Source organism: Sciurus vulgaris (assembly GCF_902686455.1).
Source record: "Sciurus vulgaris genome assembly, chromosome: 4".
NCBI classification, from domain to species: domain Eukaryota; kingdom Metazoa; phylum Chordata; class Mammalia; order Rodentia; family Sciuridae; genus Sciurus; species Sciurus vulgaris.
The window spans coordinates 25,291,428-25,315,180 of record NC_136464.1 but is presented as its reverse complement, the minus strand read 5'-3'; the positions used below and the strand labels follow the sequence as shown (position 1 = coordinate 25,315,180).

Genomic DNA, 23,753 nt, shown 5'->3' with positions numbered 1-23,753 from the left:
TGGCACTCACGAGCAGAGAGGACCTCGGAGATGGAGCTGCCAGTGCTGCTGAATGATTCACCCGCAAGTCCTGGCTCCCCTCGTGGACCTGTGGGGAGGACAGGGTTAGGTGGGCACTGCTGGCAGTGACTGGCCACTGCTTTCCCTCCGCAGTGGGCACAGGACCAGGTACAAGGTGGGACCAAGCCAAGGGCCGGCAGGGCCAAGTGCAGGTTATCAGGGCCAGTGTGGTGGCAGAGGACACTTTTTCTGCTGTAGCCGAAACTTCCCAGGAGGACTTGGGCCAGCTTTTCCTAAACCTGGCTGTTTTTTGATATTTGGATAAATCTCTTGACAGTGGCATGATTATCAGGGTCTAGCCATAAAAGACCTGAGCCCTAAGAAAATAGTCAAGTTCAACCTTTGCCGGGGGCCAAGGAGTGTTAATCCCCCTGTTTTGAGGACCCTGGCTCTGTAAGAGACATGGAAGGAGGTGAGAGGGGGTGGCTCCCCTTGCAGCTGAGGCTTCGCAAGGCCCAAGGGGAAGAGCCCCATCCACCTTCCGCTCCTTTCATCTCAAGTACGGGGGCCCAAGTCCCACCTAGGAAGACAGTCCCCTGACAGCCACGGTCTGTGATCTTTCAGGGTGTGACATACCTTGCTGTCCTGGGAGACCGGCCGGGCCAGCAGGGCCTGGAAATGGGGTCAGGGAAGAAAAGGCTAAATCACACCTGTAGGTCACAGGAAGGGCTGAAGAAAGGGGAGGTGACCGGGTCCAGGTGTAACCTCACCAGGTGTGGCCCAGGGCCCAGAGGGGGTGGCTTGTTTATTTTGCGAACAATTAGGAATTTGAGGCCAGCCTGGAGAGAACCTCCCTGACAGGTGCCAGGACTCCTGGGGCAGTCAGGCGTTCTTCAGTGGCTAGGGGCTTACGCATTTCCCCACTGTCCTCCTACTGGAGCTCATCAGGAGGGAAGGCTGGTACACACTTGCATCCGTTGTGTCATGTACTTCTCGAGTATTTATTTATTTATTTTTGCTGGTGGTGGGTGAAGCCAGGGCCTCACATATGCTAAGCACATATTCTACCACTGAGCCACATTCCTAGCCCTTCATAAATATTTTAAGCAACTAAAAACATGTGACAAGATAATGGGAATTTTGGAAAGAAAAAACTATCCATCATTCTTTAGCTTCCGAACATTTTATTTCGTTCCATCATTTTTTTTCTGCATCTTTCAAAACTACTGTTGCAACCACAGAGCACATCCAAGCTCTCTTAAATGCGACCAATCTCTCCCAACAACTTTCTTCAAAAGTCTTCATGTTTTCGTAACCATCCCATGGGACTGGATGGTTTGGAATATTTTCTGCTAATAGATCACCAGCAATTGTGTTACCCTTCATGCCTATTTTCAAATTATTTTCCAAGAAGGAACTATGGGCTCAAGGGCCTAGTTCTAACTGGTCTCAAACTTTAGAGGCAGAATGTTCTGGCCTGCTGCTTATTGGCTGTGTGACCTTAGGCACATCATTTACCTGCTCTGAACCTCAGCTTTCCCATCTTCAAACACTGTGTGGCCTCCTTGCCAGCAAGGCAGGATAGCTGATCTGCCTCCCTGACCAGTAATGCAGGGTCTGCCTCTCTCAGCCCTCCTTCCTCTCTTTCCTAGATTCCTGCCCTTGGTTTCAGGGTTTGAGCAAGCAAACGGCTGGAGTCGAATGTGCTACTGACTGGGGCAAAGCAAGAAAACAGACTGACCTGGGGTACCTGGAGGTCCTGGGGGTCCCATGGCACCAGGAGGTCCTGGGGGGCCTGGGACAGTGACTGTTGATGACCCGCCTGGAAACAGAAGGCACATGAACAGTGAGCCCCAATTTCTGGCTTTGAGGCTCTGGCGTATATACAGGTTGTGGGCCAGGCAGGCTGGCGCCTCTGCCTCTCTTCACTATGGTTGTCCCCGCTTTCCTCGCTGCTGGCCCAAAGACCTCACTGCCACACCCCAGCCCAAGCACCATGCTTCCCAACCAGAGCTTCTTGGAGGACACAAAGGCAGAGCCAGGGCAGGTGCGCCACAAAGGAAAGAGAAAGACCGTGAGGAGGGGCCCTCTGAAACCTGCCTACCTGAAGTCACGATCTTGCCTGGAGCGCCGGGTTCACCTGGAGGAGGGTCAGGAGGGTCATTTAGGTGCTCGAAATAATTTTCATTCATTTACTAATAAATCTATGACTCAGAGATAGGTCTGTTTGGGGGGGACGCCCTTGGCTGTCATTATTTTAGGATTATATTTATTTATCTTGAAACAACTCCTTGGCTCAGTCAGTTGTCAGAAATAGTCTATGGTAAACGGTTGATCCCAGGGTCTCATCGAGGGTGAGAGTGGCTCTCCGGAGCATCAGGGTCCAGGAGGATGGGTCACAGGGACGGAAGGAGCTCTGCGCATCTCTAGGCTTGTTCAGCGCTGGGGTCTTATGGGCAGAGCTGAAGTGTCCCCATGGGCGTAGGCATTACCAGCCAGACCCCCGAGGATTATTTCCCATCTCGTCCTTTGACCTTTCCCTTTTAATAGCACCCTAACACTCCCCTCGGCCTGCACAGAGCCACCTCTCAGGAGGACCTGGTGGACCTAGTCATACTGAGGCCTGTGTGAAGGACAAGACCAGTGTGCTCCCAGCCTGGGGAAGAGTCGCATTATTGGGGACCAAGCCTAAGCGAGGGGGAGGAGGCACAAATAGGGCATTTTAGAGGAAAATCAGGGGATTAGAAGTTTTGGGGCGGGCAGCACCCTTCCTGATCTTCCTGCCATGACATGAGGCTTTGGTTTGGGGTGAGGAGGTGGAGGGTGAGAGAGACCTGAGGACCCAGGGCCTGGTTGCTCAGCATGGATCGCTGGGCTCACACCTCTCAGCATTTGCTGGAGCCACTAGATGCCACTGTTGGTCCAGGCTCTGGCCAGAGAGGGGCCTCCCTTTTGCAAAAATGACTAGTGAAAAGACAGCACGTGGCATTTGGAAAATCACTTACCTTTAGTCCCTGGACGGCCAGGGGTCCCAGGAAGTCCTGAGGTGATTAAAAACATGTCAGTTAGGATAATTAAGGTCCCAATATTCCAGGCAGCCTGGGGCAGTACCAAGCACTGTCACTCAGCATAGTCACACTGGCTGCTGACTGAAGCCCTTCAGCGTTAGCCCAGGAAGCCCCTGAGGGAGCCTCTTGCCCTGAGGCCTGTCCTTCTCTGGGGCGACAGCTGGACTTGAGGTGGGACAGGTCCATGAGCTCTGCTCTGGGGGAGTCCAGTCTGGCTGAGTTGTGAGCTCCTGGCACTTGCGAAGCAGCCACAGTCCCCCGTCCTGCTGCAGGCTGGGGCTGGGGCTGGGCTGCTGTGCGCAGTGCACCTGCCTGCTTTTGAGCATCTGAGGATGTCGCTGCGCAGGTAGCATATGGGAACCTGCTATGTGGTTTCATTTGAAATCCTTGCCCAATTTCCTTTAGGAAATGAAGGGTTGAGTGTGGTGGTGATTTCTCAAATCCACATGGGTAATTATAGGATGGACATGAACAAAAATGAGAACTTGAAACAAGGGAGGCACCCCCTCCCCCATGCTAATGAGGAAACTGAGCCTGTGTCGACTCCCAGAGCTCCTGCCAGCAGCTCCCATAGGCTGGGGGCCTCGTCCAGGGCATTCCTGCACCGGAAGGGACAGGCCCGTCAGACAGAAGCAGCAGCACGCATCCAAGCTCATTGCTACCAGCATGGGGTTCTAGACTGTTCTGTGCATATTTTTCCTTCTCAAGTCTCCTTGTGGAAGGACCTGACCCCATGTTTGCTGGGTGTTGGGTGAAGGGAGGACACGCTCAGGTGACTGGAGAAAAGCGCTGGCCAAAGTGGCTCTCCTGGGAAGAGGTGGGATTGACCCTGTGACTTACCCTGAGGTCCCTGGGGTCCTGTGAGACCTGCAGAAAACAAGATGCAGGGTGAGAGTCCAAGTGCTGTGGGCTGTCCTTGAGGAGGACCCTCACCCGCAAGGGCAGGTGGACACAGCGGTGCAGGGGTTGGTGGATGTAGGACAAGCCTCCCACTGGGGCATCCAGGGCCCTCCCAGCATTGGATAGAGAGCCATTATTTCAGCTTTTCAGTGAAGCAACCCAGTGCTTCATCAGGCCCTGGTTCTGAACCTGTTTGGATCCACAGACCTTGTGAAATCTGAGAGCCATGGACCCAGAACACACACTTACAGACCCTAAATGCTGCCCCAGGTTCCCTCCCTTAGCCCTACACCTGAGCACTAGCCAAGGACTCACAGGTTTCCTTGCCCTCCATGGCTCCTGATGAAGGGCCACCTGCTATAACCACACAACTTTCTTGGCTCTTCTTTTTGGTACCAGGGATTGAACCCAGGGGCCCTTAACCACTGAGCCACATCCCCAACCCTTTTTATATTTTATTTAGAGACAGGGTCTTGCTAAGTTGATGAGGCTGACTTTGAACTTGTAATCATCCTGCCTCAGCCTCAAGACTTGTGGGGATTACAGGCGTGAGCCACCACACCTGGGTCTTGGTTCTTTTTGATCGGTTCTTCCTGCTGCCTTGAGAATCCTGCTCTTGCGTGAGCCCTTGGTGGAGATTCTAATGAGGGCTTTTCTCCTCTGACTGGTAGGGTCCAGGTATGACCCCAGGAAAGCAGGACAGAAAGGGAAAGACCCAAAGGAGCAATGGAGCTGACATTCAAGTGTGCAATTTTACGTGTCCTTGCCCTTTTCTAGAATTCCTTGCTTTCACTGTTAATCCCTCTTTCCCAATTGCCACACTGGGTGGCTTCAAGTGGCCAGGGCCTCGCGGTTATCATGCATAGTGCCACCTGCTGTGTGAGTTCCCTGCTGAGCTCTGGAGGTAAGGGGATGAGGCCCACCAGGGTACACTGGGACACACACCTGTACACACACCCAACACGTGATCCCATGACACCCCTACACAGATGCCCACACACCTGTGCACATCCCCACCTGCAAACAGTGTGTGCCTGCAAACAGGCAAGCAGTGTGTGGCTCCCTCTTCCTGCCCTGTTACCTGGCTTTCCTGGGTCTCCAGAAGGTCCTGGTAGGCCACGGGTTCCAGGCATCCCTGTCATGCCTTGCTCACCTGGAGAGAGTACGAGCAATGAGGAAAGGTTTTCCTGAGGGCTGACTACCAGGGCCTCGGAGCCAGGGCCTCTTGGGGTTTTTCTGACTGTCTGACTGGTGGGTGGGAAGGAGGAGGGGAGCAAGAACCAGACAGGGCACATTTCCACATGCCAGAGGCATGTGACATATGACAAAGGGAACTGGGAACTGATGCAGGGACATGGGCAGAGCAGGGAATGGAGGCAGGGGCAGTTGCGAGTGAAGACAGGAAATCAGTAACCAACCTCTTGGGCCTTGATGTCCATCGGGGCCAGCAGGACCTGATCAAGCAGAAAAGCAAAGGTCATCAGTGACTCCTGCAGCTACTTCTGTGACTCTTTCCCCTCCTGCCCCAGCAGCCTTAGAGAATGAGGTCTCCGAGGTGGAAGCTCTCCAGACCCTTCCTGTGGTGTCAACTGCAGCAGAAGCCTGTCTTTGTTACCCCTTCTGGATCCAGCCTTCTCCTTCCCTCTTCTAAGCCAGCAACTGTCTATGTGCCTGCTGAGAGTGGTCCGGGGCTTCTGTCCCTCATTTACTTGAGGTCCTGGAAGTCAAGGTCCTCCAGTTCTTGTCTCCTGTGCTATCCTAGCCTCCATCTGAATTGGTGTACTTCTGGACTGTTCCTCTACCCTCTGTCTCTACTGAGGTTGCGTCTGCATGGACAGTTTTCCAAGCTGGTCAGGATGAAAATCTTCCTAAGTTTTTAGGACTATCTGAAATGCCACCTCTTCCATCCTGGTTGGAAGAAATCTCCTCTGTTATGTAACCATAGTATTTGGGACCTTTCATGGTCCCTGTCCTTTCCCATAAGCTTTATCTCCCCTTCAGGGGGCGAAGTGTCTCACTTGTCCTGCTAACAGTCAGTGCTTGCTAACAGTTGGTGAAATGAACAACAGAAGGTGCCACATCCCCACTAGGGGGGCTTCAGCCCTCTGAGATGCCACGGTTCTCAGCCGGCCTGGTCCTCTGGAGGTCCGCAGTCACTTTCATGCCCTAGCTGTCAGGCAACAGGGGTCAGCCAAAGGGTGGCAACCTGGATCTGGCTGTGAAGCTCATCCTGGGAAGAGCACTGTGAGTCCCAAAGGAGCCCTGGCAGGAGCCAGGGTGAGGGGCCATGCCCTGCCACGTCCAACCCAGAGCAGTGAGAAACCCACGGAGACCTGCAGCTTGCTGAGCCCTGGAGGGATGCTCAGACCCAGAAATGGCCTAAAAAGGGGGACTCACCCAGGGGTGGGCAAGAGAAAGAGCTGGAGGGGCAGCTCTAGAAGAATCTCTACAGGGCCACAGTGATCTCTGGAACAGGCAGACCCTCTCTGGGACACTTACCCATTGCTCCTTTAGCTCCAGGCTCACCCACGGCTCCAGGCAAACCTCTCATGCCAGGCTCGCCTGCATAGGACAGAGGACCAGCTGGTTGGAGGCTGGCGAGCTACCATGTGCTTTGAACATGGTAGCACATGCCCACTTCCTCCCACACCCCAACAGGCCTGCACCCTCCCCACATGGAGGAGGTGGGAAGCAATGGCTGCTTTGATTCCAAGGCCAGGGCTACCTGCTCCCCTGGCAGTAGGTACCGGTTGACCCAGAAACCACACTTGACCTGAAGGAGCTTCAGTAGGAGCCCAATTTCCTTGGAAACAGAAAGCTAACCTTTGTGGTCAAATTATCATGACCATCAATTTCCTTTTTAATGATGCCAAGTGGCGGGTGGTAAGTGGCTGAGAGGGTGCAGAAGTGTACATTTTCTGCTGCTTTGGGAATTGCTTATTAATCTTCCCAGCTGATCCCCCCAAAGGGTCAGAGACAAGTAGAAACTCCCCTTTCTGCACCAAATATCTATTGTTTGGACTGTGCATTTTGAAGTATGTTTGACATTCATGGCATTATTTTATTTTCTCTGACTTTTTCTAGAAGGCAAGTTCCTTGAAAGTCTTGAGACAGACATTCTCTCTCCTTCTGTAATTTTCCCCACCTCCACTGATCAATAGACTTAAAGTCATGAGTGGACTAAAGCAGATTCCTGTGTAGGACTGACCTGTGAGGCCTCGAGGTCCTTTCTCACCCTGGTCACCTAAAACAAAACATGGCAGGGGAGGTCATTTGTTATGAGCAAGGAAAGCAATCTCCCCCAATCGTAGGGACCCGAGGGCTCTCCTTACAATCGTAAGCTCCCCCCAGCAGGATACTGGGGAGAATATGGTGCTGGTGAAGCTGCAGGAACAGGTTTGATCTCTTGTAGGGTCAGGTCCCACCCACAAACAGACTCCCAGCCCCTGCTGAAGCACCCATGGGTGCCCTGGGCACAGGGACCAGACCAGAGGACAGACACCTCAGGCCTGGCATCCTCACTACCCCAAGGACTATGCAAACATGAGCTTGTGATGATGGCACTTTGTTTCCCCTCTTCGTGCCTCAGTTTCCCCAAGAGGCTGGACAAGAGTGCACTTTCAGTTCCTTCTCCGTCTCAGGTGCAGGAGTCAAATGGGTTCTAAACCCTTCATCAGGGGTCACGTCTGGGTGCCCAGGAATAGAGAAGACTATGGTAGTGACCGAGCAGCAGTGGGAACAGCATACCTTTGGGTCCAGGGGGTCCCATGGGTCCTTTGTCACCTGAAAAAGAAATGGACACCATGGTGTAAAGGGCCTTGCAGGGACAACCAAGGACGGCCAATGTCTGTCTGAGTCAGCTCCTCTCCATGCTGACCTCACTGCCCCCACTCTTCCTATGTCAGCTACACAGTCTGGGTGTCACCCATCCATCAGATTCAACCCCTACCTCCCACCCCCCGTCCTCCCAGACCTCCTTCTTGAACCCAGGGTGACGAGCTCTTCCCCCAGCTCACCTTTAACACCAGGGAGTCCCACTTCACCTCGGAGCCCTTGGGGACCTATGGAGCCTGCCAGCAGAGGAAGACACACAGGTGGATGAGTGTCCCATCTTTGGAAGGGACGGATACACTTGTGTGTTTGTGCACATGCCTGTCACATGCATGCACCTCACCCAGGTCCACACACCCTAAAGTCGGGTCAAGGGCTGCTTTCCATGGATTCCTTCCCTTGTCCTTGCTAAACTGGCCCAAGTTTCTTGTCCCTGCTGATCACCAGGCCCTGGGCATAGCAACACCTCACAGGACCTAGGCACAGACTTTGGCTGTAGCTTGAGATCCTCAGGACAGCAGGAAGAGCTCTTGGCTCCCGGGGGTGGGGGTGGGGAGTAGGCGCTGGCTCAGGTGAAGGCAGGATTGCCAAAGTTGCTGGGGAGTCTTGGACCTGTGCCAGGTCCCAGAACAGACCTGGACAGGACTCACGAGGGCACCTGAGCTCAGCTGCAGGAGACGCATGCCTAGACTTGAGTTTTGTGTCTTCAGGAGGCTTTTATTTATTATTGATTGATTGATTGATTGATTGATTGATTGATTGCAGTACTTGGGATTGAACCTTGGGCTTCAGTTTGCTAGGCAAGTGCTCTACCACTGAGCTCCATCCCTACCCCTGTAATTGCTTCCTTTATTTTAAAAATGTTCAGTTTTTCTTTTAATGTACCCCCCTTTTTGCCCCCCAAATAGCACCTATTTACAAGAAGAAGCACACTGACCTGGGGGGCCATGGGGGCCAGGAGAGCCACTGGAACCTGAGAAGAAGGACAAGACAATCAGCACAGAGTCAAGTACAGGCAGGTTCTCCTGACTCCTCCGTGAAGGGCAGGTGGCGGTGGAGGGAGCTCCTCTCCGGGGGAGGGCTGTGTGGGTATGTGTTGCCTCTTCAGGGTGGCTCTTGCCAGGGCCCCATGTCAGAGGGTACAGGAGGGATCCCAGTGCAATGTCCTTAGGGGGAGGCTGCAGCTGGGTGGGCTAGGGAGTATCAAGAGACCCTTGCTCCTTCCTGGCCTGAGTAAGACATTTGGGCTGGGGAGGGGTCAGAGGGCAGGTGGCCAGATAGGCATCAAATTGTGAGAAGGAGCCCAGTCTCCCTGTTTTGCTTCTGATGGATGCATCTTGGCTCCAGTCAGTGGAGGAAATTGGCTTCTGATTTCCTGCATGATCCATCTACCTGCTTAGGGACCACACAATGTAGTCACTGGAGAGATGAAAATGTGTCCCCAACCCCATTAAAGGGTTAAAATTACAGGTCTAATCATGACCCGCAGGGACTCCTTCTCTTTTTTCTTCCTTTGTTTTCTCTTTCTTTATTTGGCCTTGGGCAGTGGGCCAGTTCTGTCTGGCACCCTTGGGCCTGCTTCTCTGTGATCCCTCTTAGATGTGGCTCCTCCCTGGCAGGCTTGGATCCTGTCCTGGACACCTGACTTACCTTTTGGACCCACAGAACCTGGGACACCAGGAGGGCCCTGAGGACCAGCTTCCCCAGCAGGTCCTGAGGAGAAAAGGAGGAAGAAGCACTTTGAAAGAGTCCCCCAGTGCTGCCACTCCCTGAATCCAGTGTCTCTTCCCTCCCTGCCGTTGGGCCAGGATCCATTTGGCATCTCTTTGAGGCCACTTTAGTTTTTACCCTCAAGTTTTAATTTTACATGAATTCTGGGGCCTGGGAGGCACCCCCAAAAATATTGGTTACCTGGTTGAGAAACATTTTTTTAAATATTTTTTTTTTTAATTTGTAGATGGCCACAATACCTTTATTTTATTTGTTTTTATGTGGTACTGAGGATCGAACCCAGTGCCTCACACATGCTAGGTGAGTGCTCGACTACTGAGCCACAATCCCAGCTTGAGAAACATTTTTAAGAGAAGGTGAAACTAAAAGTAAATCTTCCTTCTTAGTCTTTTGCATTAGAGGATTTCCAGTGTCCATCTTGGTTTTTCCCATCACTGCAGCTTCATGGTTAAGGATCGAATCACAAGAGCTTCCCAGTGCCCTGCTGGGCCTGTGTCTGGGGCTTTCCTGTCCTCTGCCTGAACCCCACCTCACTGTCCAACAAGCCCAGCCTGCCCTCAGCTGTCCACCTTGGCCTCACCCCTCTCTCCACCCTGCTCTGGGAAGGACATTTCACTGAGACCTCTTTGGGTTCCAGGAACCACAGGTGCTCCTCAGCGCCAGGCCTGGACCCCTATTCTGGCTCACGCCCCATGGTTAGTCTGCTGTCTCCACAGGGCCTGGCACAGACCCAGCTCAAGGAGAGCGCTCAGCTGAAGGAAGGAGGGAGGGATGCAGATGGAGAGAAGGAAGGATGGGGCTGGGGTGTGGCTCGGTCGTGGTGCGTTTGCCTGGCACTCAGGAGGCCCTGGTTTCTATCCCCAGCATTGCAAACAAGCAAACAAAACTCCTAAACCCAAACCCTAAAGCCTCCTGGTGCAGGACTTGCCTCTTACCTCTGTCTCCTTTCTCTCCAAACCCAGGAGGCCCTGGTTCACCACGAGGTCCCATGGGGCCCTCTCGCCCTCTCTGGCCCATGGGTCCTTCCATGCCAGGATCTCCTAAAGACAGGAATGGCCAGGGTCTCAGTTAGGGTCCTGTGCTGCTGCCAAGGGCTCCACAGACAGCCTCTCACTGGCAGAACCCTGGCCTGAAGCCTCTTCCCTGACCCTTGATCCCCACCAGCTCCCGCAGCCTTGGCTCAACCCAGAAGCCAGGGTGACCCTTTAAAATGTGAGTATATTATGTCCCAGCTCTGCCCCAAACCTGCACATGGCTTCTCAGCTCACTTGGGGAAAGGCTGGCATCTTGCACTGGTCTTAAGGCCCCACGTGGCCCACTCGCCTCACCATCCCCTGAGCTTCCTTGAACTCTGAACTGCTCCTTGAACTTGCCCTTGGGACTGGCCTTGGCCATCCCCCAGCCTGAAATGTTTCCCCAGATCTTCAGCCTGGCTCCCTTTCTCTTCAAGTCTTCGTTTCCTGACCTTGCTAGTTAACTCACCCTTAGCCCTGACTCCCAGCATCCCCAGGTTCCATCTTTCCCATTTCACACTGGCCGCCTACCTTGCTGCCTCCTTCACTTGTCATGCTTACCGTCCCTGCTGCCACCACCACCCCTGCCCAAATATAAGGCCACATTAGCAGGGGCTTCTCTCCTGTTTATTGATGTTCCCTGAAACTGGGCCTGGTACACAGTAGGCACTTAATAAGTGTTTCCTGAATGAATTAGGAAATAATGAATAGAAAAAGAAGCTCTTACCCACACTGCCTTTTTGTCCCTTTGGTCCTTCTGGACCTGGGTGGCCCAAGGGCCCAGGGATACCTGTGGATACACAAGAAGACCTCAGCCCTGTTTCCTTTGGAAGCAGGCAGCTGGGAGACAGCAGCCCTAACACCAGCAGCACCAGAGGGAGGTCACGGTAGGTTACACACCTGGAGTCCCAGGGAGACCTCGATCTCCTGCAGAAACAAAGGTAAAAGAATGTGAGTCAGAGGACCTGAAAGGGGCCACTGGGGCGGGGGGAGGGGGTTCAGGTGGAGTTGCCAAAGTTCGGAAATGTAAGCACAGGTGTCTAGTTATGCTTGAATTGCAGATAAACAACATATGTGGTTTTATAGTGCAATTATGTCCCATGGGACATACTTAGAGTGAAAAAGTATTTGTCATTTATCTGCAGTTCAAATGTAACTGGGAGTCCAGCATTTAACCTGGTCATTGCAGGTTGAGGGACTCTGGTACCACCAGTGCCCACCCATCCCCGTCAGGGTTGGGAGGTGTGGACCCCCGCAGGTCGCGAGGGAAGGGGGCTGGGGAGCCAGGGTGTCGGGGAGGGTGGGCAGGGAGTCATGAAGGGGTGAAGAGAGGTGGACGGCCACTAGGTGGAGGAACCCCATTCCCACACTGAGGTCTCTTGGGAAGCAGGACGGATCTAGGGACAAAAGGGTGGTCCTGTTCTCCAATGGTGGTCCTCAGCCTTGACGGCACCCCGGCTGCAGGCTGAAGACGGCTGACCCCAGCCACCCCTGCTGAGGCTGTGGGAGTGGGGCCATTTCCGAACGTACTGAAGTTATCAGCCCCGTCAGATGGGTCAAGGACACTGCTCAGTCCTGGGCTGGATCGGAAACCCCCTCCGCCTCACTGTGCAGTGATCCCCGTGGATCGTCCATCCACTTTCTCCCTGTGAAGCGGGTTTTCTGACCCCTGCTGATTGCTCTAAGCCATCGACCCTCACTAATAATAAAGGTAAAAATGTCCATGCGATACTTACCTTTAGGGCCTTGACTTCCCATGTCACCTAAAACCAGAAAGGCATGAGAGCTGTGAGATCTCTAGGAACCCAGGGCCATTCTCTCCCTGGCATTTCACAGCCATCTGACGATATGCAAGCCATATGTCAAGGCGAAGGGATGGCAGTCTCCATCTGTCCCTCTGTCTCCATCTGTGTCCCTTGGTACACGGCCAGCGCTCTCCTACAGGCGTAGGTCGCTTCCCATGCTAAGATCCTCCGACTCTAAAGCTGGCTCTCAGCCCTCCCAACAGAACGACAAGGTGGGTAAGCGCCTCATCCTCGTCTTTGGAAAAAGGACAAAATAACCCACCCAGAAAATCTGCCCTCGGGACTGAAGGCAGGGAAAGGCTGGGTCCACGGCAGTACCTTTAGGGCCAGGATTTCCTCGGAGGTTTCCTGCAAGAGAAAGTGAATCCCGAGTCAGTGTCACATTGTGTCCTCACATGCACACGAAACGGAGTCACGAGTGGCGGGAAGAAACTAAGGCTAGCTGAGGAGTCAGAACTGACACTGGGCTGATTTAGTGATCTCAGGCAATTCTCCCCTTCGGGACTCAGTGTTCCCATCTGGAAGATGGGATCCTAGTCCTGGTACCACCTGCCTCTTGAGGATATGGAGAGGTGGGAGGAGAGAGACTGAGGCGGCTGAGCGATGGCCTGGTCCCCCAGGCACCCAGACACAAAGCAGCCAGCAGCTCAGTGGGGCTGGCCCTGCACCCACCACACCCTCACCGTTTTCCTGCTCCATCATTAGCTTGTTCCTCACGAACAGCCAGAGTGCCTCCTGGCTGGAGTCATCCAGCCCTGCTTTGCCCACACCCGTGCCCAGGTCGGGCGCGGCACCCTGCAGGCGGTCCTTGTTGCTCCTTTCCATCTTGTCCTCGTAATACAGCACGCTGGTTCTGGTCCTCTCTAGCTCGTCCACGCGGGCTTTCAGCTTCCTCACCTCCTCCGCTGGAAGGGACAGACGGGCCATATCAGCCAGGGCTCTCTCGGCACCTTGCTGAGCCTCCTCGTGCGGAGCTCTTTCTTATAGAAACCTGGCCTGTCATCTGAGCTGGGTGCCAATGCTTGCCCTCTGTTGTGCGAGGTGGAGTGAGAGATGACAGGGACGCAGAGATAGCTGCTTGGAAAAGGTGGCAAGCAGAAATGCCATGAAAAGACGAGACCTTACTTTGGGGGGCAGCCAAATGCATACAGCAGGCTGCCACAGGTACAGGGAGGGCGGAGGGATCGGAGCTGCCTTAGAATCCCAGCTCCCCACTCAGCGGCACGTGACCTTGGCCAGGCGCCTCCTGGAGCTCAGTTTCCTCATCTGCAGGAATACAGGGTCTGCACCCATGATCTCAGGCCTCGTGGCCCTGACACTCAGGACCACTCTCCGCGGCCTGTCCTCCTGAAAGGGTGGCGAGACTTGGGGGTCCCCCTGCCTTCATGCATCCTGCCCCTAGGCCTTTGCACATACCCAGAGCAATGAGGCCGAAGAGTAGCCCCAGGAGCAGCAGCCAGGTGAGCAGCAGGCCCAGCAGCCATTTCCACCAGCTGCAGCAGGAGCCGCAGGGGCACCAGGCAGGTGCGCCCCCCCACAGTCCCCCGCCGCCACCGCCTTTGCCTCCAACGCCACCGCCGCCATGGTCATAGCCGTGGAGTTCTGTGGGAGAGATAGGGAAGGTGAGGTGAATGTAGGCAGCTCCTGCTCTTTTCCCTCAAAATTCTTGAGCTTTTGGTGACTTCCTGCAGGCCTGAGTTGGGGTGGGGACTTTAAAGTTCCTGGGCAGCTCTACTCGAACACAGGGCCGTGGCTAGTGAGGAGAAGTCTGAAAACCCGGGGCTAGAGCTGTGTGACCCTCACAAGGTCACCTAACCTTTCTGTTTCCTTTGTATAGAATAGAGTTAAAAGATCCCCTACTTCATCAGACGATTGTTGAATGAGATGAGACAAGGGTCACAAAGAAATCAGCAGAGGCAGCACGAAGCCATGACCTCCTGCACCTTTTTAGGGCCGAACCTAAAGCACCCCCATCTCCATGACCACTGGACACAGCCCACTCTGTGATCCCTACAGTGCCTAGAGTTACATTCAGTCCAGAAACCTAAACAACAAACATCTTTAAGGGTTTGTAGTTATCTAAAATGGGGAGGTAAGACTTGATGGGGAGAGGAGATGAGGAAAGGGTAGGAGGCAGGAGTGGTTGGTTTAGTATCCTCCTGGGCCCACATGGGAGGTTCTGGAGAGATCCAGAGTAGCCCTGTCATGAGACCCATGGTAGGAGACCCCGGACCTTAGGTCCTATAGTGGCTGCCAGCCAGGGGTGGTGGGGTCTGCAAAGCAACATCCCCTGGGCTACGTTCCTTCTGAGGCCACTGCCAGGCCACCTGCCCACTCCACCTTCCCCTGCTGCCTTCTGTGCCTAGAGGGAGCCTGAGCTGGGTGACTCAAGTGTGCACTGGTGCCAGGCAAGGGGCTTCTGTGTCACTGAGCATAACTAGCCCTTGGACCCTGTCCCTACAGGGCCCCCGGCTCTCACTCACCTGCAGAGGTGCCCTTGCCCTTTGTGGATATAGTCTTCACGTCTCCTAAAAAGACAAACGCCAGTTTAGACCTGAGCTTTTAAACTGGAGGAGCCCGTAAGGTGCCCTTTGTGTTGTTTCTGAGCAGGACATAGTTAGGTCAATTGTCCCCCCAGGCACCTTGCAGAAGAGTACTGTGCAGGGACATCCAGCAACTCAGTCCTCAGGAAGCTGATATTTGCAATAATTATATTGATGAAGACGTGACTTGGCCAAGCGCTTAGTGGTGGAAGAAAGCATAGTGTTTTAACTCTCTTTCAACCTTAAATCCTTAAGCCTCAACACATTTTTTGGAAGATCAATGTCTATTCAAAAAATAAATGTGCTCATGGGAGGCGACTGATTTCCTTTTTCTTTTTGGTGCTGGGGCTTGAACTTAGGACCTCTGTTAAGCTTGTCCTTTACCACTGAGCTACACTCCCAGCCCCTACTCTGGTATCTTGGCTAAGGGACTCTGCGCAAAGGTGCACAGGTTGCTAAACTGTGGTGGCAACTGGGAAATCCAGCAAGGACAGGCTTGGAGGAGGGTTGGTGAGTCTCTGTTGCTATTTGAGTATTTGTGAGCATGTGTGGAATTTTCTAAGAATTTGCCCTTAGTTTTCATCAGATTCTGGAAAGGATCTTTTGACTCCACAGCCCAACTCTACCCCTAAAATGTCAGGAATCACTCACCTTGCTGACTTCTAGCCAGGTTAGTTTCCTCCCCTGTCAGGATGGTAACTGACTTAATTTGCATTTACTTTAAAAATGGTCTATGGCTTAACTTTCCCATTTTTTTTTTTATGGAATTCCCTAAAATCAGTGATTTGGAGAGATTCCACAGGACTTTGAGAAGAATGTGGTTACCCAAGAAAGAGTTTAGATATTTGGGAAGGGAGTAGGAGAAGGTGGAAGGAGAAGAAGATAACCAGTGTTTTACAAAGCATTTTTCTATCAGTTTTTTGAAAATCATGGAAGGACTAATAAGGTGAGAAAAAAATATCCACGTAAACAAGCCAGAGGAAGGCTTTTCTTCAATATTACCATACACATTACCTGGGGAACTACTTAATATGCAGTTTCCTACACAGTACGGGGAGGTGGAGCTTGATTTTGCATTTCTAACATGCTCCCAGGTATCACTGGTCCCCGGACCACACTTTGAGTAACAAGGTCTCACTTGCATTTCTAACATCCACACTTTGAGTATCAAGGTCTTATTTGTATTTCTAACATGCTCCCAGACATTGCCAACTGCTGGTCCCTGGAACCCTCTTTGAGTATCAAGGTCTCTGAAGACTAAGAAAAGGTCAACCGTGGCTTGACGGAAGTCAAGGGGAACAACGGTCAGGTTGGTTCTTACCATTAGTTTCTGCTTTCAGGCAAGTGTCGGCAGCGTAGGCAGCCTGCTTTTCTTTTTTCAGGGTGTCTTCTGAAAAAGAAGCTGTGCGCAGAGTCCATGAGAGTCTGGTATATTCTCTCCCACCCCTCCCAGCCTGTCCTATATCTCCTCGCTGCTTGGGGAGGTCAAGGGTAGTGAGGTGAAGAGAGCCCAGCTTGCCCAGGGTTAACTTCCCTCATCCGGGCTTGTGGGGAGTTAAAGTGGCCCAAGGACCCCTTTGGGAGCTCTGCCTGAGTTTTCCTGGCTCATCGGCATTCAAGGCAGACCTGAAAGGCTCTATTCAGGCAGGCATTTTTCATTAGAATGGGATTCTGGTTGGATGATTCAATTGTCTCAAACCACCTTGCTAGGACAGATTTCCTACACCATTTGCCTTTCTTCTGTAGCTTGAGTCACGGGTGACACCTGGCTTACTTGCAGCGATGCTGGCGGGGGAGGCAGTGAAGACCTTCCCACTGTCCTTGGTCATGATCAGCAGCTCCATCTCTTTCTTGGCAGGCACATTGTCTTTCTCCAGGATCAGGAACTTACAGTCCTTGTGCAAGAGGTCATCACTCTGGACATTGGTGGTACAGGCTGTGGAGGAAAAGGCGTCAGGAGAAAGGAGATGAGAGAAATGGTCGGAGGAGGGAGGAGGAAAGAAGCCAGAAGAAAGAGATTGGCAAGTGCATGTAAGGGCCTCCTGTGTTCACTGACTGGTGCTCTGAAGCATTCTGGGGCCAAGTCACCCCTCCCTGACTGGCTGGGCCTGGCCATCAGAAGGTTGGGTCAACGACAGAAGTACTGGGAACCTGGTCTATGCAGCTGCCTTGCCATCTGGAAATACAGTCCCCTTTGTCAGGCAGGTCCTCCCTCAATGAGCGTGGTAGGTTTGTCTTACTGTCTTGGGGAGGCTTTCCCTCATCACCCCCTCTAAAGCATTCCCCCCTCACACATGCACCCCCTTCTCTGCCACATCACTCATTATTTCCTTAAAACCTGTGTCATTTGCTCCAGGTATCTTGTATACTTTGTCTTTGTGATTGTCATCTGTTCACTCCACCAGAGTTGTCAGTTTGGTGAGGGCAGAAGTATCCTGCCTTGTTCACTGCCTCTCCCAGCACCTAGGATAGTGTCTGTCTGAAACCAAGTAGGTGCTCAGTAAAAAAAAATTTTTTTTTTTTAAAAGAATGTTAGCCAGGTGTGGTGGTGCACACCTATAATCCCAGCTACTCAGGAGGCTGAGGCAAAAGGATCACATGTTTAAGGTCAGATTCAGCAACTTATGGAGACCCTGTCTCAAAACAAGAGCTGTGGATGCAGCTCAGTGGTAGAGTGCTCACCTAGCATGTGTGAAGTTCTGGGCTGCTGAGTGGAAGGAAATGCACCAGGATCACAACAGTGAGCCCAAGTCGACAGCGGTTCTATAGGAAGCAGAGGACGCTGGCAGCTTTCGAGGGGCTCCTGGGTCTTATGATGGTTACATGTAGCAGGAAAAGGCCAAGGGCTTCTGGGCAAAGGTGGTAGCTGAAGTGTAAGTGCTAGACCCTGAACAGCTGAGGGGCACGGAGCTTCCTGCTCCTGGGGCGGGAAGGCCCAGGTAAACGCAGGAACGCTCATCTCTGAATTTGAAGCTGCACTCATGGAAACATGCAGGGGGTGTTGTGTTTGTGGACCTCAGACTCTGTCCTCTCCTGTAATACACTGTGTGTCACAGCTGGGTGGTTCTCTCCACGTGCCAGCTGGACCCCTGGCAGCGAGGACCAGCTCTCACCTGCAGAGGTGGTAGATACACCAGTGCTCACAACGGCAGGGCTCTGGGGCACGTTTTTCTTCACACTATATGCTGCAAGAAAGGAACCACTGATGAGCTGAGCCAGCATAGGAGGGTGGCCCTGCCACTCTGGAGCAGCCTGATCAGCCCTGGCAGAGAGGCAGCCTCCCCAGGGAGAAGCAGCTGATGAAATTGACCCTCTCTGACCATATGGAAAGCAATGAGGGTTTAGATGGAATGTTCTCGGGTATAATCTTCCTCATCCTTCTAGGGTGTTCTAAAGGCCACCCCCTCCAGGTTGTCCTCTTACATGTCTTTTTCCTTCTGCATCCCTACTTTGTGCCATGTATCTCTTAGTTCCTGTTGTTACAGGATCCCCTTTTCCTTTCCTGAGTTCCGAACTTTCCACCTTAAGTCAACAGCAGGCAAATTAGAGGCAAGAACTGAGACATCTCTTTTGTCCTTACCCTCCACTCCAAAGGTTTACAGAGTCAGCAACCTGGGGAGTGCACCACAAACTAAACTAATTGATTGATTTGTGGGGACAGGGGACTGCCAAGGAGTGAGCAGTGAGCTGGAGGGAACACCAACCTGACCAGCTGGGCTGTAAGATATGCAGGGTATTCAGGTGACAAGTCACAGGGCAGAGATACCACTGCCATGTAGGCTCCCCTGTGTGTTGAAGTCATGTCTGTGCCAGGAAATGATCAAGACTGACACCTCTATGTTGGGGGGCGGGGTCATTTGGGGGAAAGATCAGTTGCTTTTCAGGGGCCCTTTGGTTCTTCAAATTCAGTTTTTAAGAAGGGATATTATGAACTGTAGCCTCAAAGAGGAGTCACGATCCAGCCTCTGAGCCCCAAACCTCGGCTACTACAAACCTGTGGAAGTGGTGGCAGTGGCTGTGCCATGGGACAGAGCAGACGAACTGGGGCCCAGATTGTTCTGCATGCCAAACACTGTGAGAGGGATGGAGAGCAGGTCAGAACAGAGGGCACAGAGGACGTCCCCAGCTGCAGGCAGCCTCCTGGGACCCCCACACCACTTTCGTGACAAGTAGTTTTGCGGGTGACAGATTCTCAAACTTTCTTGGGTCCCTCTTAGCGAGAGTGATTTTTTTTTTTTTTTAATGTTCCCACCTCCCCATCCCAGGGCAAACTTTACTAATAGTTCCATTGGCTGAGTAGTTAGTGGTTCACACAGGGCTGCTGTGTTCCTGGAAATCCTAAAATATCCCCAGGGTTCCCTGTTCCCTGCAGCACCCTGGGGTGACTTGGTGCACAGTGTGGGAAAATATGGACATGGGGTACAGACACGGTGGGACTGAGAGACACGAATGTGAAAGGCTCCTTGTTTCCCTTCGGCTCTTTCTTTTCTTGACTCGAACCCATGAAACTCCTCTCACCCTCAAGAGGACTTCCAAGGCCAGTGTCCAAAAGCCCACTCCTCCCTGGTCCTAGCTTCTGTTCCTTCATCCTATCTAGCGTTTGGGGCTCAGGATCATGGATCCAATATCAGCTCACGATTCCTTGGGACCTGGCTCAGTCAGGTCTTTGCAAAACAAAATACAAAGGTAGAAAAAAGCAAACACAAAACTGGGGTGCTCTGACTTTGGAGGGATTCAAGGCAACTGGAGTTAATAGAAATTTGCTACACCAGCCAAGTAAGTAAAGAACTATGTCATTATATTCATTAGCAGCAATATCACAGGAAGAAGGCAGATTGTTTTCAAAAAGGTATGACTAGTATCTTATTACCATGTGGATTATTATGATACATGTGGAAACAAATGTTTCTTTAAAATTGTCATATGTTTGCATTGGAAACTAAGTAGTAACATTATTTACCACTGTGTGGTTACTCCAATGAACTACACTATTTTTTAAAAGATCTAAAATAAGTTCCTGCTAAATTAACAATGCTTTCAACCTTGAAAATTTCCAAAGCTATGACTCACTAGTCCATTTATTTCCATTTCACCAACTCTCCCAGAAAACAAAGGGAGCAGCACAGAATAAGCATGTCCACATGGACTTGGGCCCCCTTCCCTTAGAACTTTCCCTTGGGATCCTGAGTTCTAAAACTGAGCTTCCAAAAGCAGCTGTGGCCTCTGCTATGGGTCACTGAGTGCATGGAGAAAAGTCCTTCATGCTCATGGGCAGAAAGGACATCCTCTCTAGAAACCATTCTACTTTCCTCACCAGGAGAGAACATTCTTACATTAAGTCAAGAGCCTGGAAAAGGTGATTTGAGACGGTGACACTGACCTGAGGAGCAGGTGCTGAGTCCAGGCTGCAGGGTGGAAGAGCAGGACGCCATGTTATTTGGAACTCCAAAGACTAATGGGGAGAGGGAAAGAGGGGTGAGAGGGAAGTTCCACCCAGAGCAGAGGCAGAGACTTAGATACTGTGAATACCCCAGCAGAAATGCCAGGATTGGGTTTTTATACTTTTGTACATTTTTGTTTTTTTAGGAAAAACTTAATGTTCAGTTCTCTCACCTTCCAGCAGAGAACTAAACATTAGCCTGTGGTGGTGGTTGGGTCCTAGCCAATAGGCGATCTGGGTCAGTAGGGGACAGTGGATTCAGTCAAAGTCTTTCTTGTTAGTGATCCTATCTTACAGAAAGGTCTCTGAAACTCAAAGAAGTTAAATGATTTGTTCAGGATCCCAGAGTCAATTTGCATGGAGTGATGCTAAGTCTCCTGAATTCATTTTCAATATCCTTTTTCCTTATTTATATATTTTTTCTGATATCTTGTGCTATATATTCCTTTCTGCAGGGGACTCAGTAGAAGAAATATCTTCTAGACACTTGGTTATAGGAAACTTCTCCAGGAGGTTTTCTATGACCAAGCTACCCGAGGAGGCATTCAGCTCCAGGGTAGAGGTGGGATAATTGTGATTCTGTGGATGAGAACCGTGTGCGCAGCGGCCACCCACCTGATCCTGCTGAGTAGGCGTTGGTGTTGAGGAGAGATGAGCTCTGGGTTGTCATGTTGTTGTGATAGGTCCCCATGGAGGACCCTGCAGGCAAAGTGGAGGACCACATATGGGAGGGAAGGTTGGCATCCAGGATTGTCGTGTCGTAGGTCCCTGATACTGGAAACACAAAAGACACATGGCCCAGTGAGAGGCAAATCAATATTTCCCTGCTGGGGGTCTTAGCTGGCTCTGCTTCCTGGGGCTTTCCTAGTTTTAGCACTGAAGGTCCCATGGAATTCCCTCAGTCCAGAGCAGCCTGGTGCAGTTAGCCATCTTACTTTTGACTGAAATCTCAGAGTTCATAAAAACTTGACCTTTCAGATTAGAAATTCTTGCTAGCTCTTAGTGAAATATGAAGATTAATTTTTCCTTGGGGTCTACTCCTTTCTCCTTCTAAACTCTGCTCCCCATCTCCTGGTGGGCTATCTGCACCCATGAGACACTTTGCTGGCTCCTTCATCTTCCAAGATGGCAGGGGGCCATTCTCTTAGGAGGAAAAAATGAGCCCCGCCCCCAAAGCTAAGTGTACAAAGGTGCAGTGTGTCTGGCAGGGGAGCCCTCAAGTCTGAGGACACACTGCTAGATGGTGGACTTCTCTGGTTAAATGTTCCTTAAATATTGCTGTGTGCAAACCAGACCCAAGGGCACTTTGCCCCCGAGAAGGACTTTCGTGTTTCTTCAAATTTGATGCCCGTTCTGCCTGATCATTCTTTGAAAGTGAGCTAGCCAGCCAGGTGATAGAGTACCCTGAGGCTTGATCCTTCAGAAAAATTGGAGGAAGGTTAGGATCTCCAGACTTTGATTTCCCAGGAGTAAATGAGAGGAAAGCTTCATGTTACAGCTGACTTGGTGTCTTCCCTTGCCTCCCTCCATAGACCTGCTTATTTGTCTCCCTGCTCCTGAAGAATCTCCCTTGCCCTTGGTAAGCACTTTGGGACCCTGTGGTTTCCTCTCTGACTTCCCCAAGCAACCTCATCTCCACCAGGGCAGTGGCGATGTCTCTCTTGTTCAGTGCTTTTCCTCACCGCCTGGCACTTGGCGTAGAGGAGGTGTACAATAAATAGTCATTAAAGAATGAATGAAAACACTGCAATTTTCCTCTATTCTCTTCATTTTACTGGGGGAACCTGGTCAACACATTTGATGGTCAAAACCTGCTGAGGGACAATCTCTAGGATTTAGAACTGGGCTTCTGAGTGCATGTGGGATGGTTGACCAGTCTGGTAAGAAAGGGGTAGCCCACATGTTCACATGCTGGAAGAGCAGGTGCTCAGTGCAAGTCTCTGGAAAAGTCCGAAAGGTCTTCCAGGGCACAGTGGAATTCCCCTGCCAGGGTAAACCTGCCACCCTATCCCCCTCCCTCCATGGCAGCCTGGGGCTGTCCTGCTTACCTGACTGGGAGCTCGCTGTCACCATTTTGGTCTCCACAGTGCCTTTCTTGGGGATGGGAAGAGTGTTGGAGGAGTTGCGGGTGGGACTGGCACTTGCTGATCGGCTCCCCTTGAGCAAACGCTTAACATCATCCAATTCTGTCCCTGGACAAGAATCCCCAAAGTTTCCAGTCAGGTCCAGGATTCTTTCCTGAGTCCAGTTGCAGTGGGAGAGCTTTGAGGACATCTGCTTCGTACACTAATACTTGGGTTAGCTTTGTAATTTTTGCATTTTCCCAACTTACAACACTTATTAACCTGGTGCTTTGTAATATTAATAACCTCATAAATACAGTGCCTCCCATAAAAGCTCAGCATCCTGGGGAGATATTTTCTAATTAGGCCTCACTGGACAACTTGGGGTGACTCTGTAGCTGGAGGACGTGGTCATCTTGGATCAGGCAGTTAGAGAACCTTAGATTAAGTTAGATTGTTTTAACCTTAATAGATTTTTCCTTTGAAACAAACAGTAATCTCCTCCCCTGCTCAAGATGCCTCGGATGTCAGGTCCTGACCTTGTATGTCTGGGAGTGTCAAAAGGAATTTGTGGCTCATAACTCTTAAAACATTGTGCTGCATTTATATGTGATTTAATTTCAAGTCCATCTGGGTGATGTTATATGTAGCAAGACGGCCCCAGCTCCTCAGAGTTCCTCCCAAAGTGGAAGATGGGAGAGAAGGGAGACATCACGAGAAGGCAGTGCACAGGAGGGGACCGTAGGTGCTGGGGCCCAGCCTCCCTCCCTGCCCCTGGAAAGCTTCATCCTTTCAGCTCAACATCCCCACACCTGCAAGAACCCATGAGGAAGCATCAGGCCTGGAGTCAGTGCCTGTGACCCCAGCTGCCAAGCTCTGTGGGCAACCCCTGATCCGAGACCTAAGCCACCAATCTGGCTCTTCCTTCTCTTACTCCTTGTATTTGGCTCCTGCCCTAAAAGTTGGGCTCATTTAAAAATGTTGTCAAATACCCTCTAGCAAGGGTGACAGGAGATGCAGAGAGTGGGGAGTATCTGGTCTTTGAGATGAAGGTCAAGCCCGTGGACTTTGGACCCTTCCCTAACCTGAACTCTCCCGCTGTGTTGGCAGCCTGAAATGTTTGTTGTATGTGTCATCCTGGCTCCATCTTCTGAGCCTTCAGTCTTCCTAAGGGACACTTAACCCTGGAAGGCCTCTCTGGCTGCTGGCACCTGTTCCTGTCTCCTGGGCTGATGTGGAACATCTTCCATGCTCCCAACCACAGGCGGGTCTACTATGTCCCCATTTCTGTGAATGACTAAACAGCAGGGACCGTGATTTACTCAGCAACTTAACCCCAACACCTGGCTCAGGGTCCAA

The 23,753-nt window shown here is 51.7% G+C and overlaps 1 protein-coding gene across 3 annotated transcripts in view; it reads right to left on the bottom strand.

Annotated features, from left to right (window-relative positions):
* Positions 1 to 23,753, bottom strand: part of COL17A1 (collagen type XVII alpha 1 chain) — a 51,177-nt gene that overhangs the window by 13,152 nt on the left and 14,272 nt on the right. For 2 of the 3 annotated variants that reach the window (XM_079136307.1, XM_079136308.1), the window contains exons 9-37: positions 22,380 to 22,523; positions 20,947 to 21,105; positions 20,272 to 20,343; positions 18,886 to 18,963; positions 18,005 to 18,076; positions 16,666 to 16,827; positions 16,213 to 16,293; positions 14,832 to 14,876; positions 13,765 to 13,950; positions 13,032 to 13,253; positions 12,667 to 12,696; positions 12,280 to 12,306; positions 11,444 to 11,470; positions 11,271 to 11,333; positions 10,466 to 10,570; positions 9,450 to 9,512; positions 8,737 to 8,772; positions 7,985 to 8,038; positions 7,716 to 7,751; positions 7,177 to 7,212; positions 6,468 to 6,530; positions 5,387 to 5,422; positions 5,050 to 5,121; positions 3,909 to 3,935; positions 3,006 to 3,041; positions 2,105 to 2,140; positions 1,742 to 1,822; positions 637 to 672; positions 11 to 88 (exon numbers count right to left, since the gene is read on the bottom strand). In XM_079136307.1, coding sequence (XP_078992433.1) covers positions 11 to 88; positions 637 to 672; positions 1,742 to 1,822; positions 2,105 to 2,140; positions 3,006 to 3,041; positions 3,909 to 3,935; positions 5,050 to 5,121; positions 5,387 to 5,422; positions 6,468 to 6,530; positions 7,177 to 7,212; positions 7,716 to 7,751; positions 7,985 to 8,038; positions 8,737 to 8,772; positions 9,450 to 9,512; positions 10,466 to 10,570; positions 11,271 to 11,333; positions 11,444 to 11,470; positions 12,280 to 12,306; positions 12,667 to 12,696; positions 13,032 to 13,253; positions 13,765 to 13,950; positions 14,832 to 14,876; positions 16,213 to 16,293; positions 16,666 to 16,827; positions 18,005 to 18,076; positions 18,886 to 18,963; positions 20,272 to 20,343; positions 20,947 to 21,105; positions 22,380 to 22,523 — 2,163 coding nt within the window. Of the gene's footprint in view, positions 1 to 10; positions 117 to 636; positions 673 to 1,733; positions 1,823 to 2,104; positions 2,141 to 3,005; positions 3,042 to 3,908; positions 3,936 to 5,049; positions 5,122 to 5,386; positions 5,423 to 6,467; positions 6,531 to 7,176; positions 7,213 to 7,715; positions 7,752 to 7,984; positions 8,039 to 8,736; positions 8,773 to 9,449; positions 9,513 to 10,465; positions 10,571 to 11,270; positions 11,334 to 11,443; positions 11,471 to 12,279; positions 12,307 to 12,666; positions 12,697 to 13,031; positions 13,254 to 13,764; positions 13,951 to 14,831; positions 14,877 to 16,212; positions 16,294 to 16,665; positions 16,828 to 18,004; positions 18,077 to 18,885; positions 18,964 to 20,271; positions 20,344 to 20,946; positions 21,106 to 22,379; positions 22,524 to 23,753 lie in introns of all 3 variants that reach the window. The other variant, XM_079136309.1, reaches the window with a different exon arrangement.